Genomic DNA, 23,417 nt, shown 5'->3' on the forward strand with positions numbered 1-23,417 from the left:
GCGGGATCAATTTCAGCGACATCTTCGTTTGGTCGTTCAGTAGTAACTTCTGGTGCGATCTCCGCGTCTGTCAACTCCTCCACTGTTGCGGTATTGTAATCGCTGACGAAATCATCAATGCAGATGCTTTGTGGCTCAGTACCGACAAAACGCTCCAACTGGCTTCAGGTTTCTTCGAGTTGACCTTCTTTCTCTGTGCCGTCCAATGCTGATTCTTCTGTTGCTTCCTCGGAAGCTGCTTCAATTCGGCTCACGAAACCCGCATGCCGGAAGCAGTGAACTATCGTCAACTGCGTGACGCTGTCCTAAGAGGCTTGAGCATTTGGATGGCACCCAAAAGGTCTGTCTTTAGCTCTTGGCCCATCCGCAGCTTGACAAGCAAAATGTCAATCAGGCGACACTTATAAATTACTTTAAAAGCACGAATGATACCCTGGTCCAGTGGCTGCAGCTTGGATGTGGTATTCTGCGGCAAAAACTTAATTTCAATATTGCCCAGCTGGACATTGGTGTGGTGTGCCGTACAATTATCAACGATGAGGCAAGCCTTCCGGCCTTTACGCATCAGCTCAGAGTCCCATGCCTTCAACCATTTTTCAAATATATCTTGAGTCATCCATGACTTCGTGTTCCAGGCATATGTCACCGGAACACTGGGGCAGTGTTGTGTGCAGATGTGTGCAGCTACTGCACACATCGATTACGCCGAGGGCGCCATTTCAATGTAGCGGCGTACGCATGCGGTGTCTTTGAAACCTTTAAAACATTGCATTTGGCACACTGACTCCTGACTCCTCGGTGCCGTCGTTTGTTCTACCCAACGCGCCGCCGCTATCTTCGAGGGTGTTGCGGGAAAGCCCGCCTCCTGTTAACAGAGCGCACGTGGTCTGGGGTGGTGGAGTTCGAAATATCCATTTTACATCCGGCCCCGTTCGAAATAAAAAATAAAAATGCATGCGATTTTCCACATGATATAGAAAATGTTCGATATACGCAATAAGTCGATATATCTGTGTTCGATATATCGAGGTTTGGCTGTATAAGGGGTTCTTGGTTAGAGCCCACCAGGGCACTCTGTGCAACAGCGGCTTGGTGTGATGTGGCATCTAATTTGGAATGATATGCATCTGCAGGAACAGGTGATAACAGCCCTCAAGAGTCTTGGCTTCATCACCCTTATGTGTGGTGACGGCACCAATGACGTTGGAGCCCTGAAACACGCTCATGTTGGTGAGTTGTTGCTTATGCAGTGTAGCTTCTTTGCTAGTTGCGTGGCACATACAGTTGTGTTGGCTGCTTTGCGTGCAGTGTAGTTGGGTTTGGGAAAACAACCCGTGCTTGAATGGTGTTTTGTTTTGAAGTTGCCGCTTCAGAAGCAGGTACATTAACTTTTCTTCTCGTTTCTGAAGTGGAACTTCAAAACCTTATAACTTGATATCTGAGGCAGGCGCGGTAATTTAACCTTTATTGCATTATTAAATCTAGAGAAACCAGTGGCATGCATATTGCCTACTTCCCTGCAGCTCCATTTTTAAAACGTCATGACAGAAAACTTTTATAATGCATCTCAGGAATGCTGAAAAAGTTGCTTTATATAAAATCGAGCAAGATTTTTTAAATTTTCCTGCATGAGTACATGTTCCCTAAAGATTTCATAGTTACAATTCTATTAATGAAAATTTTTTCTTTCCACTTTGGTATGCTCCTGAGTTCTCAAACTCCCCCTCATATCATATATTTGTGCAAATAGGAAAAATAATGGTATTTCTGTCATACTTTCGTTACTGCTGATGTCCATAACAAAAGCAGCATCATAAGAGGGAATCTCCACAAAAAACTTGCGTGTCTACAGTTTTTCACAGTGTCACAGGCAGCTAGGAGCCTCAGTTATAATTTACAGCTGAGTGCATGGTTTGCATGAAGGAGCTCATATTGGAAAGTAAAGCTAGGCAGATTGCTTAAACTTCCGCAAAGTACAGTTAGTGCAGTGAACGTTTGGGTACTTTGCATATGTGCTGAGACCTTGTTTATCTTGAAATGTTTTGCAGTTATTACAGCTTCGAGCGAAATGCTGTTGTTTACGGTAGTTGTTGGCCGACTGCAGTGCTTTGATTACTATATAGTAGCAGTAAAAAATAAGAGTGCACACAAAAGTTTATTGTTGCTTTGCAACCCAATTTTATAAAACTGCTTGTTCAGGGTGTGGCATTGTCCTGAATTGTGATTTGCAGTCTGTTGCTCTCGCAGCTTGCTGCTTAAAGTTGCAGGTGCAGTATTGATCAATGTGGCCTTTACTATTGCCGTGTAAGACCAAACCTTGAGCATAATATTGTCAGGCTTGTGAGGAACTCGGTGAATCACTTCATGTGTGTGGCTGCTGTAACTGAGCCGCTGTCGGGAATGCCATTTGCAGGAGTTGCTCTTCTGGCCAATGCACCTCTGTCACAGGACCGTGGCAAGCGCAAGAAGGAAGACGGGGGAGCTAGTGCAAGCAACCATGCTGACACAGCGGACGGCGCTCCAGATGCGGTGAGCTCCCGCTTGGAGGCTATGGCCGCCCGCGGTCGCGTGGGGAAACGGCCAGACGGCAAGCCTAGTGGCCCCAGGCCGGGATCTCGAGCTGACAAGATGGCTGACGCCCAGGTAATGCGCATGTCGTCATCCCTCTCCTCTGCCTGGTGCGTCTCCCTCTCCTGTCTGGCTCCTGACCTCTGCTTGGCTGGTGCGTGCACTGCTTTCTGTGTGTGCACTCGGTCCGTGGTGGTGGAATCTTTGTGCACCCTTGGTGAGCAGCATTGGAAATTACCACTCCTCTGTCTTCTGCGTGCAGCATGCAAACTGAGGCTTCCGTGGGCAGCTGTGCCCTTGGCCTGAGCATGCTTGTGCAACTTGGTCACACTTCAAAATCAATTGCTGGGCAAAAGATGTAGACTGAGTGTTGGTTTGTCTCTAGGGATTACGAGTTGTGACTGGCTGCTCAAAGTTGTCAAATCGTGACTGTATTCAGCGCGAGGGTGCTGCCTTGAGGGAGGTTTGTAGCTGTGGGCCTGCCGCGTACTGCACATGTGCCATTTTCAGCGCGTGTGCAGTCGCCGACTGTGTTTTCGGACTCAACGGTACCTGGAAAAGGTCCGAACAATCGAACAGTCCGAAAAACTAATGAACTTGAAAAAAATCACTTTTTTGTGAGAAATCAGCTTTACAAATCACGAACTTTGCTGCTCTCAATATTTTGTTTATAAATCAATAATAGGGAGTTATCGCATAGTGCGATCCACTACTGTGGTCAGCTTCTGCGTGCCGCCCATGCAAACGCGGCAGTGCGATCTGATAGGGTAGGCCCAGCCACCGGTGCGGGCACGCTGACTGGTCCCGACGCGGTAGGCGTGCGTGCCGCCGGGAAGCACACAACTCACTCAAAGTGGTCATTGGTGCCGCGTGGAAGCGGATCGTGCTAAGTAGTCACCACTATAGCCCTCCAGTTAGAATATTTCTTCCAGTCATGCTTTAGTTATGTCCATGCCATTCAATATGTACTGTGAAGCGCAGGTCAGGCTGATGCCACGAACGAATCCACGTGTCGCACGAAACAATAATCGCAACAACATTGTTTCTGTTACCATGGTTAACGATGGTAGCAAAGACTGCGAGGTGGAACTCTCAGGAGAAGAAAAAAATCAGCGGAGCAAGCGCCTACCTGAATGCACTGCCCAACCCCCCCCCCCCCCCCCCCCCCCCGCTTTTCCCCGCGGCGGTCGGCGACGTTGGAGCGCGCCACGGCGGACGGTACTATATACAAGCGTCATGTTTTTAAACAAAGGTGGCGCTGCGATCGGCAGCGACATGGGGTGTAGGCAAAAGTGCAGCGTGCCTACACTGCACCAAGCAACACTGCCTTAGAAATCGGTTCGCGCGTGTGAATATTCTGAAGCGTAAGCTTCGCTTGTGCGTAAAAATAGTTTGGTTTATGCCTGGAGAGCAGTTCAAGCACTTTTGCAGCCGATTACTCCTGGAATCACCCGGCTAAGAACTGCATTGGCTTCCTTCTCCTTGACCTCAACAGCGCGCAGCTATGGTGAGCGGGATTGATTAAGTTGAAGGAAAATGAGAAAGCACAATCTATAAGAAAAACTAATAGTCAACACTGTTCAACTCCCGGGCCTATTGCTAGCGCATGAAAGGAGGACAAAAATTTGAATGATTGGAAGTGTTTTCATATGACGACTCATATAACGACAATATTACTGACAACTATAGGGAACTAGAAATCATGTTTCTAGCTCACTCTACCTGCAACTTAACTGACAGAATTTCATCGAATGAGAACTCAATCTTTTAGTTCTTTGTAACATTCCCTATAGTGCACAGCCAAGTTATTCTATTCACATATGTTTCATAGTAGACGCATTAGGGTCATTCACAGGCTAATATTGTAGAAGACGCTCACACACAAAAAAAAAATGCGGCTCACAAATGAAAGATGCAGCTCACAATATATATATATGAATGCTTTTAAGAATACTCTCATTTATTCTTTTCGCTCTACAGGAGAGGTATATGTCTTTGCCAAAAGTAACCAGGCTGCATGTTTTGCTTCTCACTTGTACTATAAAGCCAATAAGGATTCCCAGAACATCACTACTCGTTAACTAGAGAGGGCAGGTGCTCGCTTTTATTTTGCAAAGATTTAAAGTTTCGGATGTGGTATGAATTTACTAGAATACGACTTAGAAGCAGACCCTGCAGCCAGGTTAGTTTTGGCAAAGACGGTACATGAGCGCAAATGCAACGTTATCCACGATCGTTTGCAGCAAAATTTCAGAGATCTGCTGACCTTTTTAATATACCTGGAACATTTTATTCAAATGCGCGTCATATTATTCTGCTTATTTTGGCCCCCTCGTTGCCGACTCAACTTGGGACACTAAAACTCTATACGCCATATATACCATACCTAAAGATCCTGCTCGATCAGAGCTAGGCGATACGTAGATATTTAATTCGTTCGTCAGGTTCCTTTCAAAATAAAATTTAATAATCGGAGAAATAACGTTGCTCGACTTTGCCAGGATTCTAACAATGTTTACTCGCTTTCTAGGACTGGTGATGAAGTGTCACTCGTTGAAACTCGCGAAAGTGAAAACAGAGAAAAGCTACTCACAGTCCGGGCCGTTTCTGCAATATATATAGCGCCGGAGTGACCCCTCAATTTGTATATATATATAACTGCAGCTACCTCCACAGCAGCTTTTGTGTCCTTTTCTATACAAACATATACAAGGGCAATACTGCAGATGAATGGGATGCACACAGTGCAACTGTCCCACCTTCGATTAAGATCATATAGGCACACGGAATATCGCATCAAAACTTCTTATGACGTAGTATATACAGCAGAAGATGCATGAGTTGCAGGCGTTTGCTGCTGCGTTATTCGTCGTGCGGCCGAAAAACACCCAGAAAAATTAAAGTTGCAAATGAATTGATCACATTTCAATGCAAAAGTGCAACGCACGTTAGCCGCGAAGGCAATCCGTCACCGAAGGGTCTGCTTGTCGCGCTTGATGTTGCTGCCCTTCGCTCTCATCTTTATCCGACCGCAAGAAACATATGGAATCGAGTGCCATTTTCTTTTTATGCCTCGTGGCGCAACCAACCGCACCACAGCTTGCAGGAATATCGTGAATTATGGTGCCGCGCGGAAGCGCCGAGCATCTAATGCAGACGGTGCGGGCTTTTGCCTACACCTCGAAAGTCACTGCTGTCGCCAGCGCCGCCGCATATCCACTGAAGTCACGGGCTGACGCTTGTCTATACACAGAGAGGCAAGCTAGTTCATCCGAATGACTCACTTCGCCTAAGCTTTCACAGCTGCGCAAAATCTGGCTGTTTGGGACAATAATGCCCGCTCACGTCTGTTTCATGTCTTAAAAAAAAAAAAAAAACAAGCCAACAAACAACCTTCACAGTATTGCTGGTGCCAAATTTGGTCCAAAAAATTGAACTTTTGGACACATAGGGTCCGAAATATCGGTCGTGAAAATGTATACGCTCCTATGGGGTGCGTGACGGTTCCTGAATGATGCCCAAAGTATCGCACTAGTCTGAGTTATTGGAGTCTGAAAAATCTTTCGGCTACTGTATCTTCGTTTTTGAGTTTCGTGTAACAGATGACTCTGGCCGTAGCAGTCTCCTGCACGAGAGGTAGCAACGTACGATCGTACCCAATGCAGTCATGTGACCATATGTCATGGTAATGAGGACAAGGAAATTGCAGCGTTTGAAATCAGTCAGTGTTGTGCAGTGAACTCTGTAGGATGCTTGACTCAGGGCCACACAAATTTGGAGTGTAAATGTACAAAATTCCAGTGTCTGCAAAACATGTCAGCAATATTCAGCAGCTTGTAACTTGCAATCAATCCCGTGGTAAATGCTTGAGAGTATTATGCTTAGTTACTCTTTGGCTTGCCAAGGTTAGAACATTGTCTAACACAAATTTGAAAGCGTTTATTTGTAATTTTTTTTTTTATTCTTGAATTTGTTTGTCTCTGTGAATGTTGCAAAGCGTGTCTTTTGGTGTATGCTTCAAAGCTTTAGCAAACTGCCCCCTCCTCAGTGGTGGAACTGCTGCGCCAATTGCGCCAAACTGCGCCAAATCAGAAATCCTGCTACATGCTGCTACAAAATAGATTTTTTTGCCTACTTCTGCGCCACGCCTGCGCCAAAAGTATCTAAATAACTCTGCGGACAGCAAAACCGAACTGTTGCCAAACCAAAACTGACATCTTCTGGCAATACCATGCAAGGTGGAAGAATATTTTTGCAAGGCCTGGGTGGATAATCACGTGACACAAAATTGACGTTTGTCTACGTCACTTCTGCGTCACCTGCCGGTGCTTCTTTTATTATCTACTGGGAGGGAGTCTCTCAAGTTCAGTGTGCGGCAAGGGTGAAAGGAGAGGCTGGCAGGCTGGCCGTCGAAGGTTCAAAGCACGTTCAGACACGTGACGGCTTCAAGCTGTTCTGAGCGCTCACTAATTTTTGTGCGTGTGTGTGTGCAAAGGATGTGCGAGCAGGCTGGCCAACGCAGACAGCACGGTTTCAAACGAGTGACGGTTTGGAAGTGCCCTCAGCAAAGCACAGCTGGAGCAGTATGCATGCTTGCTTCCTTTTATTTCATACCAGTGAGGTATAGGCTGCGATAGCCTGAGTAGCAGCGCAGGGAGGGCTAAGGATTTTTACTGCTTCTGTGCTTGCGCACTGGACTCTGTTAGCCGCTTTTGTACCTTAAGTTCAACCCCTTATGTGGAACATCTTGATTTCACAGCTTAACTCATACGCAGGTACTCAATATATTTGCAGCCCCGCATACGGTCAGTGAGTGCCCTTGAACATTTTCATTACAATGAGTAAAGCATACGCACAATCCCTGCAGTGCGCTGCGAAGAAGCAGACTCACGACTCAGAGTCTCTATGTTGCTTTGATTAACCAGCCACCCGCCAAACCACTGGAAGCAAAAGAACGAAAGCAAAGATAATGAACGCACAGAACCTGCGCTCACTCTACATCTCCGCGCATTGCGCCTTTTGACTGATTAGCACTAGCAGTGTGCTTCTCTCAAGGGGAAAAAAAAATCTCCACCCAGGACCTGCAAAAATATTCTTCCCCCTTCCCTCCAATCAGCACGGGTCTTAAAGAAAAAAGGTGCCTCAACGTTACCCCTGATGTACAGGATGAGGACACCCAGAAAAGAGGTCAGAATCAGGAAAGGGTACTGGAAGAGATCAGGGTGGCCAGGAATATGAGCACCAATGCTGAGCTGTTTTTCTCAAAAGGCATCAAGTTTACAAATTTTGCAGTCGTTGAGAGTGGACAAGCCCTTCTGAAGAATGGACAGGAAAGGCTCGCAGCAGCACTGTCCAAGCTGTAGTCATCAAGGCAAGAAAAGAAATAGTGCCTTAAAGTTGCAGGTGTAAGAAACGGCAGTTCTGAATTTCTACAGAGAGTTCTTATAGTATTTACTCGCATAATGCTCGCACTTTTTTTCGTGAAAAATTGATGCTAAGTTGGGGGGTGCGATATACGGGAAAAATTTTCGAGCAAATGTTTTGGGGCGCTAAAAGCAAATTTAAATAGATGCGAATTGGGATTCTTAGGTCAGCTATTGTAAATATAACCAAAACATTACTTTCAAGCAGAACTTACCCTTTTTATAAGAGTACAGGGTTGCCAAAAGCACAAATTGCGAAAGCACTTCATTTACCGCACGAAGCCTCATCATCACTACCCGCGTTCCGTGGTATAATGCTCGCAGCAGACTGCAGTTCTACTCTTGATCAGAGAGTTGATCTGAGTCCGTGTCGACACAGCAATCGCCTTCTCCAGTAGCGTACTATGCAGTACTCGACGCCGAAGTGCCTGCTGGCAGCGCGGTTGTCATGCTGTAGCCTGTATTCGAAAGCTTTCAGCTTAAAAGCAGCTGTATAACTTACGTACCGCACCACCGCGACGCAGCACCAAGAACACGGTAGACGGAACAAAGCAAGCAACACGGACGGAACGAAGGAACAATAGCAACGAGACACGGAGACACCTCGCAAAATGGCGACGGCTACGAGCATTATGAGGGTAAAAAAAGAAAGAAAAAAACTAGCATAACTGATAATGATGATCTACCCGAGCACGCTTTCGCCGCCTGGTAGCGCGTGCTTACGGCGGCGCCAGCTAAGTTCAGTAGCGCTCCTAAGATGGCGCTTGTTAGTACTAGCAGACTCTCGCGGTGGTAATACAGTCGAACCCGGTTATATCGAACCCGGATATATCGAATTTTGGTTATATCGAACTCACGGAATATCCCCTTGAAAATCCCATGTAACAGTATAGGAAAGCCGCGTCATATATCGAACTTAATTTCACCGGTCGTTCGATATATCGAACTCTGCACCACGCACTGGAAAGTGTGCCTTCCCCAAAGACTATCGCATCACCCTTGGCCGTTTGCCGCATGCCGTTTTCAAGCCACGTGCGGAAGGAATGAGAGGAGACAGTTCGGCGACAGCTGGTCTGGGCAGCGCCGCGTGCCAACACATGACGTTTGCAAGCCATGTGCGTGGGTGTGCCCATCCTTTTGCCAAGCTATCTCTCTCCTTCAGCACGCGCTACGCATGCGGCAAGCCAGCTCAGCCCGTTTTCAGACAGGCGTCGACGCTTTCTCCAGCGTGTGTTGCGAACCCTCTGCGCGCGGCAGCTGAGGTGGCTATGGTGCCTGCGGACGTTAAAAAGCAGCAGCTTTGTTTGTTTTTTTTTTTTTGTTTTTTTTTGCGAGTCATCCTTTCTTATCGTTGTGCTGTTCAAATGTTAAGAAGGCGCAGTTTTTTTTTTTTTTTTTTTTTTTTTTTTTTTGTGAGTCGTTTATCCTTGCATGTACGAATCATCGAAAGCATGCGGTCAGCTGCTGCGATCATGACGCCCGCCCCAAGCGCAGCGTGATAAATCGAAGCAGGCTTGTACGTGCAATCAAGCCATCACGGGCACTCTGCCAAGTTCGCTCCCCGCCACCGCAGGAGCTATCAAAAGATAAACGCGCCCTGACGTTATCGCTGCGCAGCATCTTGGCACGCAGCCAAGAAATGAGCTGTGGATGAGACGACCGAAACGGAGTGACGCGCGCCATCGACATGCAAGCGAAAACGCTCGCGATTTCTGCCGCGGCAACACAGAAACCTTGTTTAGAGCTGCCGCACGGTGGCTTGAGCAGCGAGAGGGAGTTTGAAATTTTTCGCTCTGTTGCTGCTGCTCGTCCCTGAGATCGCTCAATCGCTTGCATGTGAGCGAGCTAACCTTAACGCTTTTTTTTTTTTTTTTTTCAAATTCTCGTGCAAAAGTGAGGGTGGGTTTATTATGCGAGTGGGTTGCTTACGCGACAAATACGGTATCGTTTTCTTCTGCTACAAAAGCTGCTACAAGAAGCCAGTTGCCAGTTCCACCACTGCCTCTTTTCTACTCCATTTCCAATCTCAGACTATTTTCTATGATTTGAAAATATTCAGTTTGCTTGGAAGCAGCAGTAAAACTAAGATAATTGTACTCACTAATTAAAAACTCTGAACAGTAGAAGAATTTTTGGGGTCCCATAATTTCAAATGTAAATTTTTGACTGTACAGTCTGAAAGCGGCTGCTTGCCCTATCCTGCCTGATCTCAAGTCCACCGCTTTCCTAGGGAAGTAACAGTCCCAGAGAGCTGTGTAATGGCACCATGGAGTGGTGCTGATGCTTGACGTACAAAATACCCTATTCTCAGTACTGGCAGTGCAGCAGACCAATCTGTTGTGCAGCTATGGACAGCCGAAGCAAACGCATGTAGAAAAAAATGGGCTTTGCTGCAACACACGAGGGTGGAGGGACCGGTTTCAATGCCACTTGCTATCAGCACTTCATCAAGGCACGGCCAGACCAATTATGCCTGTGCTCATATGCCTTCCCTAGCCCAGCTGTGATGTCTAGCGGTGGTCCTAACATCAAAGCACCTCCTAACCCTAAAGACTGGCCCACATGGAGCTATGCTTCCAAAATTCTGGCATTGTGGACAGAAAAGCGGTCGCAATAAATGCCGATAAGTGTGCAGGTTCATGGCATGGCCACATCTAGATACGTGTAACCAGGGTGGCAAGAATTAGTCTAATTGAACCTAATTAAACTTGAATTGCATGCTACTGAGTCTGCTGCACACCTCTGACATGTGCGCAACAGTAGGCATGAAGAAGAGCTGACGGCCCCGTTGCCAAGAATAGTCAGAGCGTATAGTTTGCGTTTTGAGCTCCATGCTTACCCTCAACGACAGCGTTTAGCGGTCATCAGTCAACTAGTAGTAACTGAAGCAGCCATGCTGTTTCGGGCACTGACTGGCACTGCTGTGTGCCTCCCTTGCTTCCATCCATGTGTTTCGCCTTGCATTGAAGCTGCACGCTTGCACGCTCGCATGCAATACAGCCGCTTGTGAGGGTACCGTGAGGGATGCTGCAGGGGCCCTTAACATTTTCAGCCTTGGTACTGTCATTAATTCGGGCTTCAAGGGACCGTAGAATTTTGTTTGAGTGTTCACAACACTGCCTTGTAGTGACCTCCTGGGCCCTGTCAGCCTGCTTATTTAGCTTTTAGCCCAGGAGGCCATCCAGTCTTTTCTTGAAAATAAAGAATTAATTATCTTGAGTGCACCGTAATGTGATATAAAACTAAATATGGTTTGCTTCATTGCTATCTATGCATTTATACTACTACATAATGAACTATTAGGAGTGCACCGTAATGTCATTCAACGCTAAATGTGGTTCGCTTCATTGCTATCTATTCATATATAGTAGTAAGTGTTTAAGCAATTACTTCTGAAGGTTAACATGGGGAAGTTCCAAGTAGAAACAAATATATTTTCAAGAATAGACTCTCAATTGGGTGGTCGTAATTTACTGTAGTAATCTTCTAAATACTGAGATAATTAGCTACAATTAAGTCATTAGCTTTTATTTGACCCAGTTGAGTGGTCAGTGCCAATATGGGATTTGAAGCAGTGGACAAGACACTGTAGTATCAGCTTTGAAGAAACAACAAAAAAGAAACAAAACTTGTTTTCTGAAGCCTTGCATTCCGCGAAATAAAATATGATGCTTTTTCCTGCACAGAAGTTAAGCTGAGCACATGAGGCTCGCAGGAAGCTTGGTGAAAACGGCACATCTGCTACTGACATGTTCCAATGGTTATGGCACCAAAACTGTGCCCTGTCATGAACTTTGCTTTGCTTTGTCACTCTAAAAAATGTCAACCACTCAGGCAGTGACTGTCCTTTTCCTTGCACAAAATGGCAAAGCAAAACAGTGTTTTTAATGTGGGATAATGGCGCATGAAGTTCGAGTTGGACGCTGTAGTCGTTGCAACACCTCATCAGCAGATGTTTTCACCGGGCTTTCTGCGTGCCTAATGTGCCCTGTTTTGATTTTGGGCTGGAATGAGAGCTGGATTTCTTCGTACTGCACAGCTTTAGAAAATCAGGCTTTGTTTGTTTGATATTTGATATGGCATAGCCTTGGTCACGGCTCCCAGGAGGCTTTAAGGGCCTAAAAGGATTAACTAAAGAGTTGGTGAGATTTAGCTAACATAGCTGAGACATTCTTGAAAATATTTTGTTCTTTTTTGATCTACTTTATTTTAGCCGGGACAATATTTTGTAATTACATATTTCTCCTGAAAACATAGCTAAAAGCATTAGCAGCGCATAAAATATGAGTGAAAAGCATTTTATTCAACCAGCGGTCTCCAGCTGGTTGTGTGAATGAAAAAAAGTTGTCAGTGATGCATTAGTTTGTGAACAGAGTGAAACCATGTTAATCAGGACCTTGAGGACTAGAAAAAAACATATCAATTATCAGGAAGTTCGGTCGTCAAAGGGTGACAAAAGTCTTTGAAAGAAACATTTCACATTGCAGCAAGTTCAACTAATTGAAAAAACGGGCCATGGCTTTTGGTGAAAACTATGTGGAAGGGGCTATTCTTCACAGTTCTGTCTTGCTGTACTGTGTATGCCGATCGTAATGAATATCATAGCCTGAGTTGCTTTGGGATGTTAAACCCCACAAACCAAACCGATCATCAGAGCAGTGGTGCTGCAAAAAAGTAAGCAGCCTTCTTGATAGATTCAGCGATGCGTTAGCAGTAGAGCCTCGTTACTAACATCAGTGTCCACGTGAGGCGTCACACTAACAGCGAGAAGCCCCTCGTTTTTTTTGCACGAGGAGTGTGCAGTTGCATTGGAATGATGGGAAAGAGGTTACAGGATGGTTGTGAGCGTGTAACATGCGTGTTAGTGCTAGCTATGATATGAAAGCAAATAATTTTCAGATGTGCGCGATTCCACACAACTGGCTCACAACATCTTGGCATGCTGCCAAGTTCACCTAGGTAGTCATTGCAATTTGTCGCTTTGGCAAGGTCGCCCATGATGGCAGCTGATCTGTGCTGCAGAAACCGCTGAAAACTGAGGAGAGAATTAAAGAGCTAATGCTCTCCAATGTATATATTGTTACTTAGCTGTATTCGCAGTTCGTGATGAGGATGAAGAAGTGCAACAGACTCCGGGAAGACGACGACGCTGAGTGTCGTGAAATTAGTGCCCTCATCAACATTAGCTGTGCGGAGAGCTTTCAGACTGTAGATATTCCACGTAACATCTCTTGGTGGAGGTCAATCTATTCGATTCCCTGTCACAAGCTGGATCTCCGCAGCGGCCGCCACGTTGGAACCACTACAATGACAACAGACGCCTCTACCTCTACAGCCGCCGCACCTGCTGTTGTCATGGCCCACCCCCGTGACCCCGGAACCTTCTGCGGGACCGACGACGTCGACGTGGACGACTGGCTAGCCCTATACGAGCGCGTGAGCAAGCACAATCGGTGGGATCCCACACTCATGCTCGCGAATGTAATCTTCTACTTGGCTGGGCCCGCACGGGTGTGGTTTGAAACCCACGAAGACGACCTAACATCTTGGGATATCTGCAAACAGAAACTACACGACCTGTTCGGAAAGCCTATTGGCCGCCACATCGCCGCCAAGAAAGCGCTCGCCTCTCGCGCCCAAACGTCTATGGAGTCTTATCTCACTTACATTCAAGACGTCCTGTCTCTATGCCGCAAAGTCGACCAAGGCATGCCTGAGGAGGATAAAGTCGCCCATATATTAAAAGGCATTGCCGACGATGCCTTCAACCTCCTGTTGTGCAGGGATTGCTCCACCGTGGACTCTGTACTGCAGGTGTGCCGACGTTTCGAGCAGGCGAAACAGAGGCGCATATCGCACCGTTTCGACCGGCTGCCGAACATGGCTGCGAGCTCCTCCTGTATCGATCTTCCGACCCCTCGACCGCCTGCTAACGACAACACTTTGACACGCATTGTCTGCCAAGAGCTTGAGGCAATGACTCCCGCGGCCTCACTGTCGCATACACCCGACAACACCCTGGCTACTATATCCCTTATTAAGGCTGTTGTTCGCCAAAAAGTTGCGAATATGGGCCTCCCTTCTGCCAGCGCCACCGACACCGTGGATTCAGGACCTGCACCTCCAGTGATTGCTGCTGCTTCATCCAGCGCCGGTTTCTCGCCCCGATATCGGTACCGCAACCCAAATGAATGGCGTACCCATGACAATCGCCCCATCTGTTTTACTTGTTCTCGCGTTGGCCACATTTCCCGTCACTGCCGTACCCGCTGGTATACGCCAACTCGTCGGTTCACCTACATCGACCACCGCGGAAACTATGCCCCTCGCTCTTCCTCACCTCGCCCCGACCAGACCCGTGCTGACCGTTTCCACTGTCCGTCCTGCCAACTGTTCACCATCCCCGCAAGCACGACGTTCGCGTTCTCCTCATGCTTCACCGTCCTATTCTGGCCACTTACCGGAAAACTAGCCAATGCAGCTCCCGGAGGTGACGCTGCATTTATGACCTGGACTGAAAAACCTTTGTTGACCCCTGCCCTACAAAATAACCGTATCGACGTCCTTGTGGATGGAGTTCCCGTTTCTGCTCTAATTGATACAGGCGCCCAACTGTCCGTTCTCAGCTCCTCATTTCGCCGTCGCCTCAAGAAAGTCCTTACGCCAGCCGTCTCGTCCACAGTTCGCGTCGCCAATGGCAGCCCTGCTGCCGTGGTTGGCATGTGTACGGCGCGAGTTACAATTGCTGACCGTCATGCCCCAGTGTTGTTCACCGTCCTACATGAATGCCCCCACGACGTTATCCTTGGCATTGATTTCTTAACAGCCCACTCTGCCCTTATTGACTGCTCTAGCGGCCTACTTCGCTTGGACCTTCCGCTCTGCTCTGAAGACCCCTCCTGCTCACCCCGACTTCTATCAGCACAGTTTAGCCGCCTTCCTCCTGAAACTGCTGTTTACATCCCTATGTCGCCATTTCCACCCGTCCCAGATGGCGACTATCTCGCTTGTCCCATTACTGATGTCATGCTGCAGCGGCACGTCACCCTTCCTTATCTAATTGTGCACATCTCCCAGAACCGCACCACTCTCCCAGTCCTTAACTTCAGCTTTTCAACTCAAGGGAAGACGACGACGCTGAGTGTCGTGAAATCAGTGCCCTCATCAACGTTAGCTGTGCGGAGAGCTTTCAGACTGTAGATATTCCACGTAACAATATATAACACAGATGTGCCAGTCAACATCCGAAACTGCGCATAGCTGGTGCTGGACTGCTGATGCACGGACGATAGCTGCTATCACTTCTGGGCTGGTAAAGAAGCTCAAAAAACTAAACTACATTAAACTGCATGCCGATGGGATGCCCCCGATCTCTTGAATTGTTTTCTAGACCTTAAAATAACCCCACTCCAGACAGGGTCCAAGTTATCCCATTGAAGGGACCGAATTTTCAGGAGAACATTGGATCAAGGCAGAAAGCTTTGAATGAACCAAAACCGTGATACAAATTGAATAGCTTTAAAATGCATTGCAGATATACATGGCTTGCACTGACGTCATGGCTAGGAGCGCGCTAGGAACACTGGGATACTATTCCGCCATGCTGGTGCAGCCAAAGCATCGAAGCAGTCTCACAGTAGAACCTCTCAAGCTTCGCAATGGTTATCTGCGCTTTTTTCTGCGCAATGGTTATCTGCACTGCATAAAGGCAGGCCCCAACATGGGAGCGTGCCTCTCCCATTCCTGCCATACAGGTGCAATGAGCTGCGAGCACAACCCCAGTTTTTTTTGCAAAGGATCCACACCTGTAGAGGCTGGTCTCACAACCTTTGTGAGGGGTTCACCTGCAGCAGAAATGTGGCAAGGTAGATATTAATGTTGGGTTCATTTCTGCACGGGCGCACATCACTGTCGATATTGTCGCACTACCGAACCGGCACCAGCGGCGAGCTTGATTAGTTACAAAAGCACACAAAAATCGCGTGACGCGACAGGTGAGACTTATAATCTGTTGGTCGGCAAATCTCAAGCGAGCGATGTCGGTCTTTTAACGCATGATCGTTTTTTTTTTGGCGCAATAACTTGGTAGGTATGCAAATTGAACAACGTATGTGCATAAAAAAGAATGAAAAGTGGTGTCTTCTCACATTGTCGAGGTACCGTACATGTGTGAAGAAATGATTTTCTAGCTTGACAGGTTGTAAACATTCTTTTTACTTTACGCTCGGTCACTTGTGGACTGAGCAAACGTTACCTTTTTTCCCCTCAACTGCTTCTCAAAAAAAAAAAAAAGTCTTGCTGCTTACCTCTCCAAAAAGAACCACCTTGTCACCTTAGAGCTGTTTTACTGACAAGCTCTTTACCCAACCGCTGGTAAAATAATTAGGTGCTTCAGTCGACTTAAAAGCGTTTCATTTCTTCAAGTGTCAAAAAGTTGGCAGAAAAAACAAGGTAATTGACGATGTCACCATGTGAAATCTCCGGGAACAAGTCAACATCGCTTCCAGTGTCTGTTTCCGGTCGCAGCTTGTTTGGGTCGATGTTGTCGCAAAGGCACGCTTTTTTCGTGTACCGTGCACGCTCAGACCCCATAAATTTCGAGTGGTAGGTAGTGTTAAAGGCTGCTTGCTGAGAAGCGGCGGCATTTAACCCGAAACGCACCAAAGTTAACAGAACGCACGAGGTAATGTGCGCGCGACTCGCCTGCTGCATTTCCGACTCGGCACTGTTGACAACTGACAGCACCAGCGATGCATCAGCATGGCCACCACAGCATGCCCTGCCGAGCGTGACGTCACGTGGAAACCATGTATAATCAGCCAAACAATATTTTTAAATTTTTTTGAATGAAACCAAAATCTCAAGTTATCTGAGTGAACTATTTCAAGTCTGCTCTGATGTTTGCTTTGCTGTCATCTCCCAGTGCTCAGTCTTTCACCAAATTGATTTACCATGATGCAAGAACTTGTCAATAGGGGTCATTCGATAATTCAGACTTTGGTTAATTCAAATATCTTTTTATGGTCTCAGTGAATTAACAGTATTTTACTGTGTTGAACAGAATAGCTGTTTGCTTTGTACACATCTTAACTCAAAATTCGGTATTCATCGATGCTTAATATTTTTGCTTTTTATGCCCTATCATAGTAACCTGATGGAATCTCTGCTCCGGTCTCATGCCATTGTGTGAACTGTGTGTCATTGCCTGCATTACAGAAGCAGCTGCAGAAGCTGCTCAAGGACCTGGAGGAGCAGGACCAGGCGCAGGTTGTGAAGCTGGGTGATGCCAGCATCGCTGCCCCCTTCACATCGAAGCTGTCATCCATCCAGTGCAGTAAGCTCTTGTGCTGATTATTTGTTTATACTCTTCTAGTGAGGTTAGTTAGTTTCCCACCGTTTTTAGAATATTTTGATAGTTGTACAGGACAGAAAAAAGCACAACTGTATAGCACTGTGTGTGTGCTTCATGTGTGTGATTCTTCTTGCTTGTGTGATCTCCGCACTCTTGTCAACCTGCACTGAAAAGTTTCTTTTGCAAGAAGAAAAAAAAAGCCACGAAGGGCTTCGTCTTGTTGGCTGAAGTATTTGGATTTGTTTGAGTAATCTGGTTCAAGCAGGGGTGTGAAACTCCCTATACCTCCCAGCGGCCACGAATTACAAACGCTAGCGCCAAACTCCCCATTATAGGATTATAGCGGGAGGGGGCGCGTAAAAAATGGACTTGACGGGGGAGGCCATATTGCGGACTGGTCCAAAAAAACGGTGCGCTGAAGGGGGTGTCGGTAGGTTGCTTCAAGCAGCTCGGGTCGCGCGCTCGCGTCCGCCCACGCTCGAGAGAACGCTCTGCCCGTGGATTTTCTACCGCATCATCGTTCTGCCGCGGCACGACCGGCTCGCGGCAGGAACAGTGTGATGGAAAGAAAAACCTCAAGCATAGCGCTCTCGAGGGCGCAGGCGCTCGCGAGCAAGCGTACCCGACCGCAGCAAGAAATAGCACAGAGAACAGCAGATATCGTTTCTCTTTTTTATTAGCTGCACGTGAAACAGAAAATGAAAAGATGGGACGAAGTATCCCTCACACACACACACACACACACTTTACATAGCCAACAGTTTACAGTAGTGTTCTGTATTCTGCGCTAACATTGTAATCTTGCATGCTTGCTTTATCACTACAAAAGAACCCAGTTTGCCGGCACTGCTTCTGTCAGCATGTGTACAGTTGATATGAAATTAAATAAATGATGCATATATTCATTCTACGCATTCCATACCATCAAAGCAATGTAGAAACATGAGCAAATACCTGCGTTCTAGTTACCTAGTGGTTGGTATTTGATGCAAGTAATCGCATGTCACTGTGCTATACATAACCAAAATGCATGATTAAAAATTTACACTACCCTTTCTGGAAGAACCGTCTTCTTCAAAACGCACTTACGTCTCTCCACAGTACATGAATGTAACAAGTTCAACAACACGAAACATAGCAGATATCGTCGACTGTAATGGCCAGCACAACCAGCAGACGAGATGGGTCCACGGAGCTGGAGGTGCACGCAGACAAGTCTCTCGTCTCACGAAGGGGTGAAGAGCCAGCAGGAATGAGATGCACAGAGTAAAAGAACCGCGACGAAAAATCGCGACTTTGGCCGATAAGCCAACACGCAGAGAATTCACAGCGCTAGGCTACGCAGACGACCGACGCAGACGACGGTTCTAATTCAAAACGAGCGGAGTCGTAATGGTTGCAGCGGTTCACGCGAGCAAGCCACGCAACGGAGTCGGCGGCGCCGTCAGTGCGAGGGGAAAATTTAGGCGCGAGGGAGAAGTCCTCCTCCCAGCTTTTTCTTTTCTCCTTTCGCCCCCCCTTGGGAGAATTAGATGGGACGGAAGTGCCGCTGACTTTCCACGGCCTGGTTCAAGTGGTGCATCTCTGATTTTATGCGAGGTGAAAAAAATTGGTCTTGTATCAACCTTTAAGTGTGCCAAAAAACAATTTGTTTCAGAATCAGCGCAGGTGTTGGCGTGTAAATAGGGCAGGTGGAAAATTCATCTGAAATACAGTCGAACCCGGATATATCAAACTTGAAGGGGGATCGTGAAATAGTTTGATATATCGATAATTCGATATACAGAAATCGGCTTGAGATGCTGCTTGCGATCGTGAGAAATGGTACCGTATTTGTCGCATAATCAACCCACTCGCATAATGAACTCATCCTCCCCTTTTGCCTCCGAGAATTTGAAAAAAAAAAAGCGTTCCCTCCGTTTTGGCTGTCGCATATACAGCTCATTTATTAGCAGCACGCCAAGATGCTGCTCAGTGATAACGTCACGGCGTGTTTATGTTTTAACTATACTTTGGATGACTCCTGCGGTGACAGGCAGCTAACTTGGCAGAGTGCCCGTGATGGCTTGATTGGACAAGCTTGGTTCGATTTATCACGCTGCGCTTGGGGCGGCGTAGTCCACTGCCACAAAATCGTTGAAAGCACTATAGCTGCAAATGCTGTTAACAGTGCCAAAAGCTGGTGACATGATCGCAGCTGGCCGCATGCTCCCGTTGATTCATAAGTAAGAATTGACGACTCTCGCAAAAAAAAAAGAACAAAAAAACTGCTGCGTCTTAACGTCTGCAGCCGCTATAGCTTACGCTACACATCCAGCATGACGACAAGGATATATGACTCTCGCAGAAAAAGAAATAAAAATCAGATCTGCCACTTCTTACAGAGATTGTCGACTCGCAAAAAAAAAAAAAAAAAAAAAAAAAAGAAATCTGCCGCTTCTTATCGTCCTCATTCGCCATAGCTTATGCTACGCCGTATAATCAGCACAACAAGGATAGACGACCCACACAAAAAAAAAGGAAAAACATCTGCCGCTTCTTAACTTTTGCAGCCGCCATATCTTATGCACGTTCAAGTTCAGCACGACATGAGATGCGCATGGCACATCAGCCGCCGCGCGCAGAGGGTTCACAACACGCACTGGAGAAAGTGTCCAACTTTCTGTCTGCCACGGGCTGAGCTGGCTTGTCGGCGCATGCGTAATGCGTGCTGCTGCGAACAAAGACCGGTAAAGGGAGAGGAAGGAGAGAGAAAGCTCAGCAGAAGAATGGGCACACCCCTGCGCTTCGCTCTATCGCGTTTTCCCCTCTCTCGAATACCATGGCTGCACTGGCTGCATCTGCTTCGTACAGGCAGTCACGCACACGGCTTGCAAACGATCGCTGCATATGCATGCGCCTTTGGGGACAGGCTGCTGCGCTGCCCTAGACAAGATTTTGCCGAACTGTTCCCTCTCATTTCTTCCGCGCGTAGCTTGAAAACGTCACGCGGCAAACGGCCGAGGGTGATGTGATCGTCTTTGGGGAAGGTGCAGATTCCAGTGCATGGTGCGGAGTTCGATATATCGAACGGCCGGTGAAATTGAGTTCGATGTACGACACAGCTTTTCTATACTTTTATCTGGGATTTTCAAGGGGATATTGCCAGAGTTCGATGTAACCAAAATTCGAATTATATTCGCTTTTGATATATCAAAGTTCGACTGTAGAATGACGCGCTTGCTGTATGTGCTACAAATGCAATTTATGGAATTGATTTAAATTTAGATTGCATTACAAGCGTTGTGCTGGTCTGATGCGCCGGGTGGATCAGCTTGGCACCGGCGCCGGCAAGGGATTCTCCAAGCCCATAGATGACAGTTTCAGTTCTGTAGAATTCACTGGTGGTGCTGATTGCAGCACAAAAGAAGCTTTGCTGTTTAAGTTATCACTTTCTGTTGCTTGCTGAAACAGCTGATGGTTTGGAAGCAAGTGGTGGCAGATATGTCGTAACACATGGTTTTGCTTGGTAACTGCGCAATAGGACCTTTGTACCATTTCATTAGCTTCAGCCCAGCAGTGCATCCATGCCTTGAATCTCTCACCCTTAAGTTGTTGCCCTGCTTGAGTGATGGTAGACAATCCTCTCGTATCACCGGTCCGTGCTTTAACTCTGGCCTGCTTGCCTGCTCCCTTGAGGTCTGGGTGTCAAGCGCAGTCTATTACCGTGCAAGAGTTTGCCAGGGCCATTTTTACGTGGTGCTGATCTGTAGCCTAGCAAACCAGGCCAGAGATTGTCCTGGGCTTCTTCAGTTCTCTTCAAGACTCTTTTCACAATTTTCACTCTTTTCTTAATGAGTCCATTTAAACGTGAGAACACTGGGCTTGAAGTCACTTGTTTGAAGTTGTACCTGGATGCAAAAAGAGCAGATTTAGGAGATGAAAACTGTGGCCCACTGTTCGTACACACTTCGATTAAAATTCTGTACTTGGTAGTTTCCCGATGACTGCACTAGTCACAATATGAACAAGTTTCTTTCACTCTAACTCAGTAAAGTTGTAAAGGGCATAAAAAATGGACAAATAAAAGCATCAGCTTTTTTGAAAAATATTCGTGCCTGCACAGTATTATGCATAATTTGGTGTACTTCTCATTACAAACTGTTTGCATTGTGGCTTGTAGGCATATTATGACGGGGCGGCAAGCCAAAGAAAACAGGAAAACAGTGTTCAATCATCAATGACGTTAAGGAGATTGTTTTGCAGCACAACCACAACTGATGTTTATTCTAAACCTGTGCTACACAAAGAGGCTCTGGTCGGAGAGTGTCTAAACGAGCTGCTCGCTGCTGCGGAGTCTTTGAGTGTCTTTCGTTTTGAAGAGAATGCCCGCTCTGTGCATCACCCCCTCCCCTCGGTTCCAAATCATTACCACATGTGCACACAACCGTCTCTCGCCTTCTTCTGAGCCAGTGTTTCTGCCTAGATGCTGTGCTGTGAAGGCTGCGGCAGCGGAAGCAGTATGATGAATTCTTAAGAAACAGAACATGACCGATGGGGATGAGATTACCTTTTATGAATGTGAGCGGGCCTAGCATGAATGCTCCTGCCCACGCCACTGCCCCCTACTTCCTCGTCCGTGACAATATTTTCAGCACACAATACAGCCTTACAGCATTGTTTTTATATCAGTGCTGCATCCGGGCGGAAACAATGGGCTTCTGGCTCTTGCTTGGCACTTATGGATGCATTTAAGCACTTCCCTTCTCATTGCCTGGAGAAGGAACTTGGTCCCTTTCAATACAACGCCCTGAACCCTTGACAGCTCGGGTGTGAATTCACTTTTCTTGCAACATACCACTGTTGGTGACTGCATGAACTTCGTTTTCTGTTGATTCAGCAGTGTCCTTGGCCTCACCAGTAGAGCCTTTGACAGTGTGTCTGTGAGGAAGAACTGCTTGCCTGATATAAACTTAAGGTTGTACAGTGAAAGCTCGTTAGTTCAAACTTTACTAACTACGAGATATGGATCATTCGAACTCTACTACTTGGTCCAGACAAGTTCCTTGTAGTTCCAAGTGACTGTAAATAGCCGTACTCAAGCCTTGACTGCATGTTACGGAGATGACCGCGTACACCTTTGATGTGCACGCAGCGGCAGGCACAATGAAAGGCCAATGGCCTTGTCTCCAAGATGAGGTCATGAGACCACTAGGCCGACCTTTTTCTCACTTCTGTTCGCATGGTCCTTCTGCGGTGCAACTGTGGGCTCATCAAGTGCCACTCTTTCATGGTGCAATGAAACCTCCTCATGCATGATGCAGGGTGCCTGTGAGGGGGAACAGTGACCACCATGTCACACAGTGAAGAACGTCAGAGAGGTCCTCACTATCTTCGAGAAGTTCTGCTTTAATGCTCTCGACAGAGTGCATGCAATTAGCAAAGCCTTGATGGAAATGCAAAAGATAGTCACTGTGACACTGTTTTCATCAAAAAAGCGGGCGACTGTTGGCCAGTGTGTCACCAAACATATTTACCGTGATGCAAGTGGTTCTTGTGAGTTTTTCGATGTCATTCGATGGTTAGAACTTCGGATGATTTGAACTTCTTTCTCAGTCCCGTTAAGTTCCGATGAACAAGCTTTTCGTGTAGTTGTATGCCAGCAGTCGTGAAAAAGAATGGGAGAATTAGGGCAGCACATTGCTAATACCTTTCCATGCAGTAAATACAGTGGCCGACTGATATTTTCTACTCCAGTCATTCAGACTTGTGCAATATTTTGGACTTCACTCGGGAACCGCCCCATAAGAATGTGCACATTTTCACGACTGATACTTCGGACCCTATGGTATCCAAAAGTTCAAGTTTTCGGACCAAATTTTGTGCCAGCAATACTGTGAAGGTCGTTTTTGGCCAAAGGCTTTTTTTTTTTTCGGCATGAAATAGACGGGAGCAGACATTGTTTTCACAAACAACCCGGTGTTGTGCGGTCTTGAAACCTTAGGCAAAGCGAGTCATTCAGGCGAACTAGCTTGGCTCTCTGTGCATCGTTGCCATTGGAGGCAGTGGCAGTAAGGGGATGCTCTGCCTTGTTA

General features: G+C 46.8%; 1 protein-coding gene across 2 annotated transcripts in view; it reads left to right on the forward strand.

Annotated features, from left to right (window-relative positions):
• LOC146183215 (endoplasmic reticulum transmembrane helix translocase) overlaps positions 1–23,417 on the forward strand; it is a 196,061-nt gene that overhangs the window by 106,091 nt on the left and 66,553 nt on the right. Inside the window, exons 18-20 of one of the 2 annotated variants that reach the window (XM_084609087.1) lie at positions 1,134–1,230; positions 2,414–2,643; positions 17,208–17,325. In XM_084609087.1, coding sequence (XP_084465213.1) covers positions 1,134–1,230; positions 2,414–2,643; positions 17,208–17,325 — 445 coding nt within the window. The remainder of the gene's footprint in view (positions 1–1,133; positions 1,231–2,413; positions 2,644–17,207; positions 17,326–23,417) is intronic. The other variant, XM_084609088.1, reaches the window with a different exon arrangement.

Source organism: Amblyomma maculatum, chromosome 7 (assembly GCF_055883805.1).
Source record: "Amblyomma maculatum isolate TAMU_Amacu chromosome 7, ASM5588380v1, whole genome shotgun sequence".
Classification (NCBI taxonomy): Eukaryota; Metazoa; Arthropoda; class Arachnida; order Ixodida; family Ixodidae; genus Amblyomma; species Amblyomma maculatum.